This window comes from Mycteria americana, chromosome 18 (genome assembly GCF_035582795.1).
Source record: "Mycteria americana isolate JAX WOST 10 ecotype Jacksonville Zoo and Gardens chromosome 18, USCA_MyAme_1.0, whole genome shotgun sequence".
Classification (NCBI taxonomy): Eukaryota; Metazoa; Chordata; class Aves; order Ciconiiformes; family Ciconiidae; genus Mycteria; species Mycteria americana.
Window position 1 is genome coordinate 4858193 of NC_134382.1, and position 17362 is coordinate 4875554.

The window sequence follows — 17362 nt, forward strand, 5'->3', positions numbered from 1 at the left end:
TGAGTTTGTGCTCTAATCTTCAGGACACATGTACCCAAATACAGTCTGTCTCTTTAGAAAAATCTTCCCTCATAGCACATAGGTGTGGCCCAGGCACTACAGTCCCATTTCTGTCTGCTTACACAATGTGCATAAAGAGGGAGGGAGGGAGAGAGTTAAAAGTTAAGCTTGCAGCTGGCAGAGAACTTGCCTTTCTGGGTGTGGATTTGGGGGTGTCAGAAAAACACAGACGCCTTGTTGCAAAATCATCTCTGCTGTCCGTGGGAGACAGGCAGGTTGATTGTCAAATATTTCAACCCCCTGAAAATGAAGAAAATCTGTTCAGTTTTAACTAGCTGAAGATTTGATCCACAATTTGCACTTTTATGTGGCCCAACAGACATTACTGGTGCTGTATTAGAAAGTAGCTGTTCTGGTCATTAAAACAGGAAGGGAAAAAAACCCCACTTTTGAGACCATATTCCGTGTTGCTACAGTAGGTTATATGTCTTGGTTAAAAGATAATGAGTCATATTTAAATAATGTTAACATGCTTGCTCTAAAAGCTGAGAAGGTGTCCAGAAACAGCACAAGTCAGCGTTCCTCGTCTTTGGGCTCCCCCCTTGCTGCTCTTTGCTCCCTGTTTTACAAATGAAAGGGAAAACAGTCCTTAGCAGTCAGCCGGGATACTTCCCTGACCCTCGCTTGCATTTCTATAGGGTATTGGTCACCTTGATGTGGGCTCAAGCAAAGAAACAAAACAAGTTATTTCATCAGGGTTTGTTACCTGAAGGGCTTTTTAAGCTTAGGCTGTTGCTGTCAGACTCACAGGATCAGGTGTGATTTCCCATTTGCTGGAATATACAGCAAATATGCAAACAGGCTCTCAGCTTTTTTTAGCTCACAAAAGCAAGGGAGTCCTTTGAAAGATCCTCCGTTTACCCAATCACCGCTTTCCCTTACACTGTACAGCATTATAATATTCCAACAGTGTAAATCCTCACATTTGCCTCCCTCCCTCTTTCCTTCAGTCACTCTCCCTCCCCCCTCCCAAGACTGCTGCTATCGGATCTGTGATGATATGTGATCTCCTGGATACAATCACACACACACACAAGTACCAGGCACCGCTGCCTAGCTGAGCAAAATGTCTTTCTCTTAGAAGTGGTGCTCATCACAGCTTTCAAATCCTTGACGATGTTGCCATGCTTTCCTTTCTGCCTTCTGCCTTTTTCTGTCTTTGTCTGCCTGCTTTTCTTACCCGTGGGTCATTTTTGCCCTGCTGTCTGTAGCTGTATGGACTACCACACCATAGATTGCCGGGATCAAGGACTCCCAAGTGTTCCTAATCCATTTCCATTGGATGTACGGAAACTTCTTATAGCTGATAACAACATTCAGGCGATACCAGCTGATTTTTTTATATTTTATGGAGATCTAGTCTATTTGGACTTCAGGAATAACTCCCTCACCTCTTTAGAAGAGGGCACTTTTAGCAGTTCTACCAAACTGGTGTATTTAGACTTAAGCTACAATAATTTAACACAGCTTGATGCTGGGATATTCAAATCAGCAGAAAAACTGATAAAATTGAGCCTGGGAAACAATAACCTGGTGGATGTGGATGAGGCTGCTTTTGAGAACCTGGAACAGCTCCAAGTGTTAGAATTGAATGACAATAACTTACAAAGTCTAAATGTGGCAGCCCTAGAAGCGCTTCCCTCCCTGCGGACTATACGCTTAGAGGGCAACCCTTGGGTCTGTGACTGTGACTTTGCCAATCTTTTCAGCTGGATACAGGACAATGCATCTAAGCTCCAGAAAGGTAAAGCTCGGTGGCTTACAGTGCAGTATGTACGTTTCTCTGTATGTGTGTCTTGGAGGGAAGGAGGGTTCTCGGTCAAATTGTCTGTGTGCTGCCTGCAGTGACCCAAACTGCATTTTGGTCAAACTGTAATTGCATGTTTTCAACAAATGAGTCCATTAAAATGATGATGGCTTCTTTTTAGCAGCAGGTCCTCCTCCAAGTTAAGACATAAAATTTAAAAATTAAACCCTAATAATTTTGATTTATACACTAAACTTACATAGGCAGTGAAAGAGCCTTTTCAAATTCATTCAGCCCAGAGCTGGTTCTCTTCCAGACTTCATTTGCTCTCTGGTAAATATATTTTCTACAATAAGCCCTTTGAGCAGCTAGACATTCTGTGCCAGCTCCTTAGGAAAGCTGATTATTCTCTCATTTTACTGATCAGCTATAAAGCTGCTACAGAAGAGTTAAATCCCCATTTTATGCAGCTGTGGTTGTCAGCCCTTTCCTGGAAGTACTTTGTTGTGATACCCTGTGTTTGAAACTCTCTTCAGTAGCTTGATTTTGGCTCTTTTCATTAAAATAGCACTGCTTCCAATATTAGGAATAGATTGAAATGGCTCTGGAACACCCCAAAATGCAGGATATATAATTCTGGTATGTGGGCCAGTAATTTTTGAGGGGGAGGGGGGGGAAGTATTAAGGCTGCCATGTATAGGGAATCCAAACTCTTGCTCCACATTTCCCACCCGACCCCAAAGCGTCTCTTAATCCAGCTTTAGCAGGAGATCATCTCACAGTTCATGCCTCCCAACAAGCACTAGGGCATAAACTCATGCCATTGAGCCGCCCAGCTGCTCGCAGAAGGCAAACTGCTTGGAGCATGAACACTGTGTAAGGGCTACAGAGGGTATACAAGTATTACCTGACATGAAATCACTGGTGTCTGGGCTGTGTCTGAGGGGGGATGTCTGTGCAGAAGATGGTGAGAGCAAAAAGGCTGGGGGAGAAGAGCTCAGGAGAACAGGTTGAGGTCAAGTAACTGTTTCTTTGAATTCAGACAAAAAGGGGGAAAAACACAGTAAGCCTACAAATTTCAGAAGTCTTTTCTCTCCTTTCTTGATCATCAGAGTCTGTAGTAAGTTATTCAAGTTCTTCCTGTGCTTGTGACCTTGGGTAGCATTTTTTTAATATACTCATCTAGGTTGCCCTAAATATTCTTAGCTGTAAAACAGCTGTTTTGAGGAAGAAGTCACTTGCGGAAAAAGTGTTGGGATTTTTCCTGTCTGCCTCAGTGAAACTTTCATCTTGATTCTTTCTAAACCAAACCTGGGCCTGTTCTCCCACCTTCCCTGATGCTTTAGCTAGAGTTTGCTCTGTTTGAACCAAGTATTTGCCCATCTCTCATCCTAAACATCAGTTTACTTTCCCCATCCTTTCCATCTCTTTTAATGAACTTCTACTAGCTCCTTCCTCTTTATCCAGACTGAGTCTGAGTTTGAGAGTCCATCCCAGCCCACCTCTCTCTTCTCTTCTGCCCTGTCAGTGTTTTAAAGCATATCTGAATTTATGTCTGGAAATGTCAAGCAATTGAGCTTTCCCATAGCATTGCCAGTGTTCCTCAGTGTCTTGCAAGCTTACAGGTGCTTTCTCACAGCATTTTCTCTCATCCACAGTTGTGTTTCAGTCAAATGGCTAAAAAATTACTAGCTTATTCTGATCTTCCAAACTTTCAGTTAGATTTGTTTTGGGAAGAAAAGGAGGGAAGGAGTAAATATGCAAATGGTTGGTTTTATCAGAGCTGTCCCCCCAACATGGCCTAAGCAAATGATTTGCGTTTGTTCCCAGGAGCAAGTCCCCTGATATCTTTGCAGCCAGTCACATCAGTGAGATCTGGTGCACGTATGCAGAAAAGCATGCAAAGTCAGCGTTTTCATTGCTTGTTGGGAGCTGCTGCCACAAAAATACTGGCTGTCTGCTTTAGTAAACTAGCAAAACATTATTCATGAAGTTGAGGGCAAAACTAAACCCAAAAAGGAAAGACTGTCTCAATGACATTTTAAAACCATATGGCCACAACTTTCAAAACAACTTTTGGAAAGTCGGTGTAAAACTAATTCTTAGAATTATGATTTGATTGCCTTTTATATCCAGTTTTCAGTTTTTAATGATGTCGCAACATTATACCCATTAGGAAGTAATCACATTAGCATTACTTTTCTGGTTATACTTGTCCAAAGCCACGTTCGCCTGGCCTTTCCTGGGAGGGGTGGGAAGAGCTGCTCACTGAGAGATTCAGCATTCAGACTCCTTGGCTTCCTCATGATACTGCTGTAAGGCTGGAGACAGAAGTATTCTTGCAGCAAACACATCAAGGTAAGTAGGGCAGCAGGGATTATGCCTGGAAATACAGCAAAAGAAAAAGATAGGGATACATTTTTCAGGGCCCAAGAAAAGAGCTTTGTTATCCTGGCTGCATGCTTTTCTTTTATAATTCTGCAGCAGCTCAAGCATTTGCATTGCATGGCCTATACAAATGGGAAAGAGCAGGAAGGAAAAAGGAGTTGGCTGGTGTTTTTCTTCTCTTGGTTTTCTTTAAGAATACAGTCTGATTAGCAATACAGAACGGTTCCATGACAGACTTTAAATGGCAGACTTTGTAACCTGGGTTTACTGAGAAGGGAAACAGTGTGGAAGGGTAAATGACAGTAAACTTGCATCGGTGATCCCCAGTCCTTTCATGAAACGTACAAAGCGCTGCAAAGAAACTAAAGGCTCTGTACACTGTCGTGTGTCTTATGCTGGCTTGGGATGCTTCAGCATGGGTTAGAGAAGAAAGAATATGCCAAAGCAGAAAAGAAGCATGCTCCAACCAGGCTGTGGATGAACTAGGATCCAGGGCTGCCATTTGCAAGTGTCGCTGTAGCATAGGAGTCCCTCAAGATTCAGAACTGGTAGCAAGAAACAGGAGATAAATGGTGGGGAGAAATACATTGACAGATAGATTGAGGTTCTGGGCATTCATTTTGATTCCTCACTTTGAATGACACTTAAAACAGTTCATGTGTCCTGTCTGCATGTCTGAGAGAAATCACTCAAGCTGTTAACTATTTACTAAGCCCAGCCACTGCTCCACCTTTTAATTTTAGCACTGCAGTAAAATGACACGTTAGTCAAGGCTACCCTTGTTTTTCACAAAAGAAATACCAGGTTGATTTAAAAATTGGAGTCTTGTCAATGTGAACTGAAATCTCCCTAATTGATCCTGAAGCTCTGTACCTCTGTAATTAAGGCCTCTGGAGAACTCGGTGATCTGAACAAAAGCCATACTTCAGCTCATTAGTTTTGCAAAAGCCAGGTCCATTTTCTTTCTGGCATGCTACCAGAAATAGCTTGTAAAGTTATAACTTATGCTGACCTGTCTGGCTAGCTGACTGTAAAGCCTCTTCCCAGCAGAGCTGCCTTTGCACATCTAACTTGTCACTTCACACAAACAGCTGGGATTTGAATCATTTTACAGATCCCAGCATTTATTCATCTAACCTAAATTTCTAAATAAAGGTTTAATTGGCAGTAAGTGAATACTCTCGCATGCCAGATTTGCAGGCAGACTTATTGAAGAAACGGCACTAAAAGTTTTGCAATTAAACTCAACACTTTGCCTGCAATCAAACTCAGCCTTTAAAACAGCAAATGTATTTTTATACTCATAAAGAGATATTAAAACCAGCATTTTCATCGTACTCCAAAACCAAACCACATTTTTTCCCCTCTGATTTGGTTATTAATTGATTAAAAACAAATTAGAGTGCGTAGTGCAAAGTAGACAAAGGAACTGTGAAGATCAGCGGAATGGTGGTAAGTGGAGAATATATAACAGTTGTTCTTTACCCTAGAGAAGTGTTCACTATGGGTCAAAATGTTTAAGTTATAAAACTTACAATGATTTTCTGTAGAAGGATGTTTGATTTTATAGGCATTTGTTAAGCCTGAGTGGCAGCATGGTGGCCAATGATTCATATTAAAGGCTTCCCATTAGGAGGAGCATGGAGATTAAGAATATTGGATAATTTTATGGAAATAGAAAAGTTGTTGTAAGATCTCTGTCCCTTCAAAGATAGCTGTAAAAACTTTCATGGAAGGTTTTACTCCATGAGGGGCATGCAAACGCTCAGAACAAAAAATATCTTGAAAGAACAAAGGTCTTAGTTGGTCTTAAACATATTATTCAAAGAATTCAAGGAAATTGTATATCTGAGGTGTGTGCTATTATGTTCTATCCTCTGCTTGCCTATATTTGATCCATCTTCTTGCATTTTACAAATTGTGATTGACAAGGCTGAAGTTCTCAAGTGAGAATTGAACAAAGCAGAGAAGGAAGAAGAGAGTTTGTTTGGACTCTGGCAGAAGAAGTTAAGAAAAATATGACTAAAAGCAAGAGAGCTACTGAATAAAGGGAAGGATGGGTATAGGTTGAGTTAAATAATTTTGGGGCATAATGTTTCAAAATTTTGAATTCAGTGAAGTCTAAGGAAATTTGGCATTCATTTTTTTGAGTTCAAGAGTCACCTTTGAGATTTCTTGCATTTTCTGCTTCAGTGGGAGCTGGAAATCCTACAGAAACATACTCAGTAATTTCTCATATTTGGAAGGGCTTTCTTCTGCTTTCAGAGCTTGTTCTGTATCACGTTTTATCCTGGCTAAAAATGCACTTTTCCTTTCTTGCCTCAGCTCTTCACCTACTCTTTTTAGTAATACTGTTTGAAACTCAGGGCTCATCCAGCAAAAGGTTGTCACTGGTGCACATGACCTATAGAACTAAGGTTTATGAACGCTTCTATTTCAGTGTTTAAATACAAATGGCTTTGATGGAATAAATTTTTGGTGAAAAGTGCTGTTTAAAAGTAGTGTGTAAGCACTGCAAAAGACATTTCTTGAACAGCTCTGAGGATCTCATCCCGATGAAGGGATTGGATTCAGATAAAATGCATGTATCAAAAAGAAGTACAAGTAGTCTGTAGTGGCTGCATTGAAGTGCTCTGTAGAGATCTCTGTTGCTGATTTTTACTTTCTGTGAACATGCTTTGGACAGCTGTGCCTGTGACCTTGTTTGCTAATGACTAATGCATTTTTAACATTACTTTTAATTAGAGTTTAAGTATTCCTTGGAGTGTCACTGTAGTGTCTCCTTTCTGTCATCTTGCCCTCATTTTGCTTTTTACTTTTTTCTTATCAATATCTTTGGAAAAACCTTTTTGGGAAGTTGTGTAGAGTTTCTGGGATTGCAAGAAATAGTGTCTAAGCTTTTCATGCTAGATGCAATGGTGTTTTCTCAACCTTTTGTGTTTAACACATACTCTATTTAAGTTCCCCACTATCCATTGCAAGAATGAAAAATTTTGCTGCCCTCTAAAACAGTATTAGAAAGACTTTTAGCAATTTGATGAGAAGGTTTAGAAGGTTGAAGGGTATTTTTACGGGTAGCCTGTGTACAATGATATTGCCAGAAAGACTAAAAATTCATTCAGAATTGGCCAGCAACAGAATTCCAAATAGATTTGTGCTGCCTGTGTGATAAAGAAAGGAAATAGATGTTCTGAATGTTTGAAATTGAAGTAGCACAAGTTTAAGTGAGGATCAGTGCTCAGTGTTAGACTTCCCTGTTACAGACGGGATTACCTGGCACAGTGTCAGCGCACCATCCTCCTGAACGCTAACGTTTACATTCACACCACTAGAAGCAGAGCTGGTAAAAGAAGCCTGAAGAAGACAGAACTGAGTCCACTTGCAGAACTGTATCCTAAACTAAGGTAATTGCTGAACTTTACTGGAAGAAAGTTCATTAGTGGCAGCAAATCCCATGTCACAACACAAAGGCTATAGCTAGGACCATGTTTTCCTCTTCATCTGGTCAAGCGTTGCTCCGCTTTGGGAAGTAGTGTGCACAAGACTACAAATTTTTAAGATACTCAAGGGGGTTTTTAGTGCCAGTACTGATACAGATGCTGTTTAGCTACTTTCAAGACTACTGTAGCTAGTACCTCCTCAATAGGGATGGATAGGTAAATTCTGGTGAAGTGGCCTATTTCCAGGTAAAGACTGTCTATGCGAAAGCGTAGGAGAGAAGGATGGCAGTGAGAGGAGTTAGGAAAAAAGCCAGAGCAGGTGACTGCAAGCAGCCTTCTGGAACAGGAAACAGACTGAATTCAGTACTAAAAGAAAGCAGTTGGGAGATTCAGAAGTGAATCAGTGTAGTGAGAAGAATGGGATGATTTTTGTAAGCCTATTTAGAAAGACTGTGCCATGAGGTGATTATCGCTTGCTTCTTGGGCTGTTTCTATAATCCCATTCCAATCTAAGATCTATCACTAACCTTATTCTGTAAATAAAATAACATCTTACTTCACTAGTCCAGGCCTCTAGAGTAGCCCTGGGCTCACTGAAAATGTTAAACATTGTCTTCAAAACAAAGCATCATAATTACATGAGAGTACAGGTTTCATTTGACCTTCTAACCTAACTAAAAGCCAGTGGAACAACTGAGCATTTTGTAAGTCCTCTTGACTTATCATTCTTTATCAGTACCTATTTATTCATCTGCTATGTAGAGAAGGCTGCCTTAACTTCATGTACTAATATAGAACCAGAGCAAGTTTCCACTAAAAAGGACAGGCTGTTCTGTCCATTACAGCCATTCAGTTCTTCCCTGACTATCATGCACATGCTAGCACATCACTAGTACAGAACATTAATTCCTTTCCAAAAAAACGGATATTAAAGCCTTAAGACATTTCACACATTCAGCAGCTTTTATTCAGTTCAAGCAGAAACTCTTAACAGAAATTAGATTCCCTAACAAGCATATCAAATCTGTTTCTATATATATACATATATAAATATATAATTTGATATCCTAGTCATTTTCAGTAAAATGATCTGACTGCCACTGGCTTTTCACTCTTTCTTCCATCCTAAGGTTTTTTGGAGTACTTCCATCTTTCACGGATTTGAAGATGCGAGGACAGCATTTGCAGATGTGAACACCTAATGTTAAACTTTATATTTAGGCATTGAGACAAACTGTTAAGTACCCTCTAGTGTTGATCTGTGAGACTCTAGGGCACTTGGCCATAAAAAGTTTTGTTTAGGGACCTAAATCTAGGCTTCAGGTTTTTTTAAGCCTTACTGTTCTGATAGCTTGAGGCTATTTCCAGTGAAATTTCATATCTTTAGAGGCAACGTCTCTCTCACTGCTTATTAATACAATCTAATACATTAGTGACAGTGTTTAAATAGACTAAAGAGAATTATAGCTGGAGGCAAAATACCATACAAGAAATAGAATGGCACATTTAAACATTTCAAGTCTGTGTCAACTACATTCAGCAACATGAGAGAACAGCTAAATTCCACCCAAAAGGGCAAATACCAATTTTTTTTTCAAAAAAGAAAACATTTTTTTCAAAAAAGAAATGTAAGTGCTCTTAGATTTATTGTATAGATAGTAATGAACACGTGTGCATGAAGCTCACTTAAATGTTTATGGCTTCAGATATTTTTCTGGATGTATTTCCTATACATACCAATGTATGTATGAGTGGGCACTTTCATTATCTCATACTATTGTACATTGCTGAATGTTAGGAACCTATTTCTCTTGATACCTGTTTTTTGTGAACTCTACAAAGACCCAACAGAATTGAGGCCTCTCTTTCTTGTTTTTAAACTCAGCATCCAAAATTATAGCTGGGAAGTCTTGCTCTGAGGGTTAACAGACAGAGCATAATATTGAAGTAATAATGAATTTCAGAAGTTCTCCAATAAAAGATATAGTTAGCATGGGTATTAGAAATAAGCAAAGACAGAAATACACAAGGAGTCCTTCAAAATAGTCAAGCAGACCTGGGGTAAGTGATACATCTCGCTGCTTGTCTTTAGCTGGAGGAATGTAAAATGAAACTCGCAATGCAATACGTCATCAGCCAACATATCTAGGGAAAACCCATGTCGGGTCCAGGAGCTGGCGATTTCAATGCACTCAGTGGTCCAGCCATGTACTGTTTGAAAATTCCTGATCAGACAGTACCTATGAGAAGCATGGTTGAACGATGGCTGCAAAGTACCAGCAGAATGCTAACGAAACTTGGTATCTGGGGTTTTGTGGGTTTTTTGAGATGGGAAGATTAGCACAGTTATAACTTGGGGCATTACAGCATTGTCAGTCTGTTCTCATTAATTTACAAGGAAGTTGGTAATTATTTGTCTAAAGACTGGTTTCAGGCTGCATCCATTTTCTAAGAGCTTCATTTTTACAGGGGAGGTATTTCAGCATCTGACTCTGCAAGACAAGTAGGCCTGTGCATAGTCCTTTACAGAAACAAATGCAAAGTGTTTATTAGGATCTAGCTGCAGCTTAATTGCCTACAATTTATTGTCAAGGTTTACGTGCTAGACTTCAGTGGAGTTATAATCCTCTAACGGTAAGGCATCTCAAAGTCATATTGTTCTAAAACCTATTAGGGTGTTTCATTGAAATAAACTCTACCTGGAACCCTCCTGCATCACTTCTTTATAAACACATGTATCTTTTTTTTTTCTTTTTAAAAACATGCCTCTCCCCCTGGTTCTTGAGTTCCAGCATTTTTACACTTCCCATGTTACTTAGACGATCTATTCCTCAGGGTACAGACCCATATTTTCATCTTATTTTATTTTTTCAGTGTTAAGAGACAAGCCTATATAGAATCTAGCACCCGTCCCTTGACTGGGACTTCAAAGCACTCCCTTTTTAAAAGCAAACAATATATTACAGCTTGCCAGTATAGTACATCTGCTTCTTCAGATGACGTAGCAGAAAGATACAGAGTGTGTGACATTGTCCTTGGGACAGCTGGAGTTATTACAGATAATGTGATGGCCCTGACCAAAATAACATAAGCTACATATTTATAACACACTCACACTTGTTATTTCATTTACAGATTTGTTTGGTATGAAGAAGCAACTCTTTGAACATGTTGTGGGAGCAATGAGATATATATAACTATCATCAAAGGTTTTCTTGCTGCAGCCAAGCACTAAATATCAAACTTCTTTGAGGTACCCTTTACAAGAAGCCTGGCTGATTTTTTTAAAAGAATAAATTGAACAGGTTCTACAGAATAAAAGAATTAAATAAAATTTAAAAAGAAACAAAACAAACTGTAAATAAATAATACCATTCAAGTGGTTGAAGTGTGTGAAAGTAGAGCACTAAGGTTAAATGGCACTCTCCTGTGCTCTGGAAGTCTTCTGTGTGGAGATAGGTAATTTGATTGAGCCAGTCTATATGCAATGGACTCACCCAGAGGAAAAACAACACACGTTATAATTAATACTGATCACTTTATAGAAGCCATTCTTTTGTTCATTGTTCATTGCAGGGGGTGTATGATGATGTGGGATTACTTCCTGCCCAAGCAAAGAACAAAATTGGATCTATTGCTAGGCATGAATGTAATAGGACAGGTGGAGTACAGAACATCAGCTCTGCACGCACACTGGGTTCTCATGTCATAAGGACAACCTACTTTTAAATAATGTAAAGAAAGTAATCTCTTGCTATGGAAGGAAGCAGATGAAATGGTACTGTTCATATGTCATTTTAAGCAAACATGCATGTGACCTTCAGATTATGTTTTCAGGTAAGCAGTTAGAAGCTCTGGTGCAATAACCACTGCATTAGCTTTGAGAGGAGAAACTCCTTGTGCCACCAGAGATATAGCTGCTAGTCTTACTACTGTTACAAATGAACCATCTGTTCCAAATTCTCTTTGGAGTCGAAAGAAAAGCTTCTGTTAACTGGATTGGGTTTTGCAATAGGGTCACGACACAGCAAAGAAAAACATTCACTGAACAGGATGGACTAATAAATGTTCCTCTCTCCCTCAGTCACTGGCATGTGCTTCCACCAAGCTCTGCAGCCCTTCTAGGTTGCTTCCAGCACAATTTTAGCAGACTGCTTCGTGTGTGGATAGGAGAGGTCAGTTCATTCCTCTCTTGTTGAAGAGATGGTGCATACACAACATGGCTGAAACTATAGCTGAGAGCTAGCAAGGCCTCTGTACTGGCCCCTGGTTTATGATGCTGTATTTTGCCTATTGGCATCCATTATTCTCAATGACTAAGAACTCCGTAAAAACTTGAGGCTGAGCTAGCACATTGGAGTGTCACATAATAAAGCAAGTAGAAAATTCCCATCTAATCTATTTGGTTTGAGAACATGACCTAGATTCCAGTACCCATGGCTACATGGAGAGGAGCTTTTTTATTTCTCATTATTGTATAATCAGACTCAAAATCATTACAGTACACTGATTCTCATAACAAGAAATACCCTCTAAGTGACTTGGTATGTTGCAGATTCTTTTCTATTTGTATTCTGTGTGTTGTGATGTTAGGTGAAAGCACCTGGGAAATAGGAATAGAGCTCACAGTCTACAGGCTCGGTTTTGATCCATGGCAAAACTGCTGTTGGTAATGGTAATGAATAAGTGGGCTCACTCTTTTCCATCTCTAGGATCCTGGGCAAATACTACCATACTAAGTTATTTCTAGAGGCAAGGGCTGCAGTATGTAGAATTGCTTAGAACAATAGTTTTCATTTGGAGTCTTTTTTGCTCTGTTGCTTTCTTTTTAATATATTCTTTTTCTGCTTCCTTCCTTATGGAAGCTTAGATCTCATACTCCAGCACAGAGGTCATTTTAAAAGCTGGTGGGTGAGGACACGAGAGAATTTCTTTTGCAGTTGGTCAGAAATAGAAGAAGTAGTGTTGTTTATGGTCACCTGTGCGCTCTTTCTTTAGACATGCTGCAAGCATGGCTCAGCCGCTATGAAAACAGCAGTTCTCGTGAGGTCTCAACAGCTATTGTAGTGGTTTGTTTTACAGAAACACAGTTGTATAGAATGTTTTTTCTTGTGCTTGCTACAAGTGGAATGGAATTTGTTTAGGTGCCCTATTCACTTGGACCAGGCTTTTCTGCCAAAATACTGCAATGATCTTTTCCTATTAGCAAGGATCTTCCTCTTCAAACAAATTTGCAGTACGTTACATTCATTTTCTTGCTGTTTCTACACAACAGTAGTAACTGCTTTGATTACTGTCAACATCATGTTTATTTACTGAAAACTGTTCGCTTTTTAAAATCTGATTAAAAAGACACAGGTCTTGGAATTCCAGCCTATGGCTTTTCACTCATCCCTTATTTCTCATGGTTTTGAATAGGGAAGGATATCCATTTGTGTCCACTTTTCCTTGTTATTCCATTAACCCCTAGAATTGCTGTTCCCAAGTCTGAACAACTCTCGCTCCTTTCAGTAGAAAGGTTTGTACAAAGAGCTCTATCATACGCTATAGAGTGCAATAGTATGTACTTCCTCTAGCCATCCATGCAGTCATAGGCACACTCAAGTGCTCCAGTATGTCAGCTTGTATACAAGACATGATATATATGAATACTTCAGGTTCCAGATTTCCAAAAGTCTCAGAGGATGTTTGAGACCATGTGGCTCCTTTACTTTCCAGACCAGTTCCCTAGACAGGAGGTTTCAAAGATCTGCACAGCAAGTTGCCTCACCATCTGGTATACATCGCCAGTGCACTCCAGGCTCGGAGGAAAAATGTAGCATGTATTAAGGTGGCAGTTTGCCTAGAGAAAACCATTCAGCCTTGGGCATGCTGACTGTTGTCCTATTCTGCTGGCAGCTTTTATTACGTTGTCAGTGAGAAGAGCGAGAGAAAGAGGGAAAGCAACAGAATTTTAGGCAAATATGACAGATACAGGATGGCTTTTAGGGATCAAAATTTAGTACTATCATCATTACAAGGTCAAAGTAAGTCAGGGTGATAACTGGATCTATAGTAGACTTAGCTAAAACTCCCTCTCAAATCAATGTAACAGCTGGGCTGGATCCAGGTAACCAGTCAGGTTTGCACCACTAACCCTAAGAGCCTGGGTTTAATGGTAAAGCATCATATGCCATAGCTATTGAGCCACAAGAAAAATGGGATTCACAAAAGCAGAGGAAATCTTATCGTCACACATTCCTTATTTAAAGTGACATAATGGTTACCTGGTAGAGCTGTGTGATGGAAATGCCCTATAGACTGTGTGCACACATGCAGAGACAAAAACTGGGAGTCCATTCTGTGATCATGAGCGGACACAGAGTAAAAGTGCATCAAGTAAGTCAGCAGCAGTTCTCGTGTCATTAATACACAATTCTTGTATTTCCCCTTTACATTCATATCCTTAATAGCAAGATAAAAGCTATCTTGCCAACAGCCATACAGACTTAATTCACTTCATTATTTGTTCCATTCTAGCCCTGTTAATATACTCTCCTGATTTTCCCCTGTTGTGAATGAAGAGGGAGTTGGGCATATGCAGTGAACTGTATGCTTTTACTATCCAGTATCAAACTCTATTCTCACCAGTTTTTAAATTTTTATTTTTTTGCTTTCACTATGAAGAGCCCAGCTCTAGGCATTCTTCAATAATGCATGGAGGAATAATATCTGCTGGTCTGCATGTCCTTATGACAGTCAGAGAGAAAAGGTGAAAGCAGGTCATAGACAAACAAGCATCCATTAAACCTAAGCTGTTGTTTTGACCGGAAGAAAAAGACAACTGTAGTTTTGGAACTACATGGAAAAAAGTTGTGTAGAAGGCACCAAGGTGTGGAAGGAACTGCAGTATCCCTGTTACCCTGTTTTGGAGTCAGAATTTGTGTTCAGATGGAACAGCTGGGAATTGCTTCCAGGTCTCCAGATTTAGATGCATCCAGGGTTCAACATTCACTTTTTAAAATCCTCAAAATCATGGTCCTAGGTCATACCTGACCTCCTGGAAGACTGACAGTGAAATAAGTTAATTTCCAGGAGCCACTCAAGGGGATTATGTAATGGCTTTTGGATAGTGACAGATTTTGCTCTGTTTTTTCCTGAATGTTGTACAAATTCATAAACCTAGAATTAACCCTAAAACTTTTCTTCAGCCATTCCATCTCTGAGAAGAGCAGCGAAAGGATTCATCAATATTCCGCTGATTTGTTTCCCTTTCCTCTTCTTTGCAGGTCTCCATGAAATCCAGTGTTCCCTGCCTGTAGAAAATAGAAGAATCTTTCTGAATGAATTATCTGAGGTCAGCTTTAGTGAATGCAAATTTAGTTTGTCATTGACGGACCTTTTTATCATCATCTTCTCTGGAGTTGCAGTCTCCATTGCTGCTATTCTATCAAGCTTCTTCTTAGCAACTCTAGTACACTGCTTCCAAAGATGTGCTCCCAGTAAAGATGACGATGATGATGAAGACGACAGTGAGGACTGAACTTAGTCTATATACATAAGTTTCCTTGGTTTATAAGTTACTAGATCATCAGCCAAAGTCTAGGAAGAAAACAAGTAGTGTAAAAGCTTTAAACATGAATTAAATGAAATCACAATGTGTAAGGATCCCTTCTATAATCTCATGACGGTCACAGGTAGGAATTGCAGTTTGCATCCAAGACTGTTAGCTTTGCTTAAGTATGTAACCTGATGCAATGAGACTGGGTTAATTTCTATGATCCTTAATCAAACATTTAAATTTGAAGATTGGAGGAAAAAGGGGGAAAGGCAAAAAAAAAAGTTCCAGTGTTTTAAAAGACTAACTCACAGCTTCCAGATTGTCCTCCTGATGAGATGCAGATTCCTGTAAGTGCTTAACAGCTTGTTCTAAATGCACTTTGAAAAGGACTGGCTGGATGGAGGCATTTCAGCTGGAAAATATGGAAGCAGTTTAAAATAGTTTCCTTCCTAGATCTAAGTAGTGGGAGATTCTATTAAGCTCACACAACTTTGTAAGTAACAAAATGCAATTAAAATGATTCCTAGAATTGTAGAAAGCGTTATAGGAAGGTTGGTATTTTCTCTCTACAAATGTTCTCTATAAACATTCATCCTCCGTTTAATTACAGCAGTTGCAGGCGTCATTCAGCCAAAAAAATTTTTTCTATAAGTGAATACGATTCTAGGTCTGAGTCATCCACTGCAGCTGCTGGCACCTCTTTGGTCATGGCACAAATACTAAATATAACATTCTTTTGCATTTTGAGATGCAATGAAGTAAAGGATTTCCCTTCCCTGTAATGCTAGGCACAAGTAACTGTTGCAGTATCCAGTCCCTTTAGTTATTTTAAAACACTAAGGGCTATATTCTGCTCCTGATTATACTCGAGTAAACTGAACACCATGATCCAAATTGGCAACTGTATAAACAAGAGTGGAATCTGGCCCAAGGTGTTTCTGACTGTATTATAGATTTGTCAAAACTTGAGCTCTTCTATATAATGGTAGATATTTTTGTTAAAATTAAGAAAGACATTTATTACAAGAGATTTTTGGAATAGTGCTGGACAGCTTTTTAGGATAAGTATATTTTTAAAATATTTGTAATGGAAATATTTTTTTAAAGCTCTGTGTATTTAAAGTATTATCTAGAGTAGCTGTGAGGGCTTGAAGTAAAGAATAACATAGTAATAAACAATCTAAGGACAGTATGCTATTATAAAAGAATTAGATCTGATAAAAAGTAGCATCTATTTCACTACTGTAAATGCTATTATTTCTTAAAAAACACTCTTTGGTTAAAATATTGCCTTGCTCAGTTAATATGAATGGTCTTTTATGGACAGTTATTTCCAAATCTCTTGTATCTGTTGTGCTAATTGTTCAGGCAGACGGGAGTGAACTACACTGTGTGTGTTAAGGGGTAACAGGGCCCAGGAGATAGGGTCCGAGATTAGGACTCAACACTCCTGGGTGTCGTCCCCATCTAGTGATCAGCTAGAAGACCCTCAGCAAATCACTATCTGTCTGTGCCTCAGTTCCACTACCTATAAAATGAAGATCATAATAACTATCTATCTTTTTCAAGTGCTTTGAGATATGCAATGGGGGGAGCACTATGTTGGGGCTATGTATAATGATTATATATGTTAGGCTGCAGCAGATGTTACGCAGTAGGTCTAATCTGATGTCATATCCGTGTGACTTCACTGACATGAGTGGAGTTACTCCATTGGCTAACAGAGCTTGCAATGGGGTTTGCACCATGCTGAGGTGAAAACCAGGACAAGAGTGTTTATTTCTGTTAGCTCTACAGCTTATTCAATGCGACTTAATGCTACCGTTGTTAAGATTATTATTTCTGAAAACACACTGGAACAGAATTAAGTAGGACGGTGAGAGGATATTCTGTATCAATACTGTCTTATTCTGTTCTGATTCTTTCAAGAAAAATGAAATTACATGATTTTCACTGTGTAGTGCCATGATTATAAATAACACAAATATATTTATAATTTCAACATGGGCTTTCATGTTTATTTGTATGTGGGTATGAAAAAAGGAGAAAAACCATGCCTGATTCTCTCATTTATAAGCAGGGTTTTGCAGTATGGTTGGAAATATACAACTTGTTGCCCGGTACCGTTCATGAAGTACACTCCCTTTGCAACAAATACAGATATGTTATCAACAGTTTTATATTTAG

At 39.3% G+C, this 17362-nt stretch overlaps 1 protein-coding gene across 1 annotated transcript; it reads left to right on the forward strand.

Annotated features, from left to right (window-relative positions):
- The first annotated feature begins 1176 nt into the window (after window positions 1-1176).
- LRRC38 (leucine rich repeat containing 38) lies at window positions 1177-17142 on the forward strand. The gene is made up of 2 exons (XM_075520305.1): window positions 1177-1804; window positions 14904-17142. The coding sequence occupies exons 1-2, from the start codon at window positions 1177-1179 to the stop codon at window positions 15155-15157; spliced, it is 882 nt and encodes a 293-aa protein (XP_075376420.1). The 3' UTR covers window positions 15158-17142.
- Window positions 17143-17362: the final 220 nt, after the last annotated feature.

Excerpts from the sequence above, each read along its gene's own strand:
- LRRC38 (XM_075520305.1), top strand. The coding sequence starts at position 1,177 with ATGTTGCCATGCTTTCCTTTCTGCCTTCTGCCTTTTTCTGTCTTTGTC. Across the intron at positions 1,805-14,903 it reads TGCATCTAAGCTCCAGAAAG|GTCTCCATGAAATCCAGTGT; the intron begins GTAAAGCTCGGT and ends TCTTCTTTGCAG.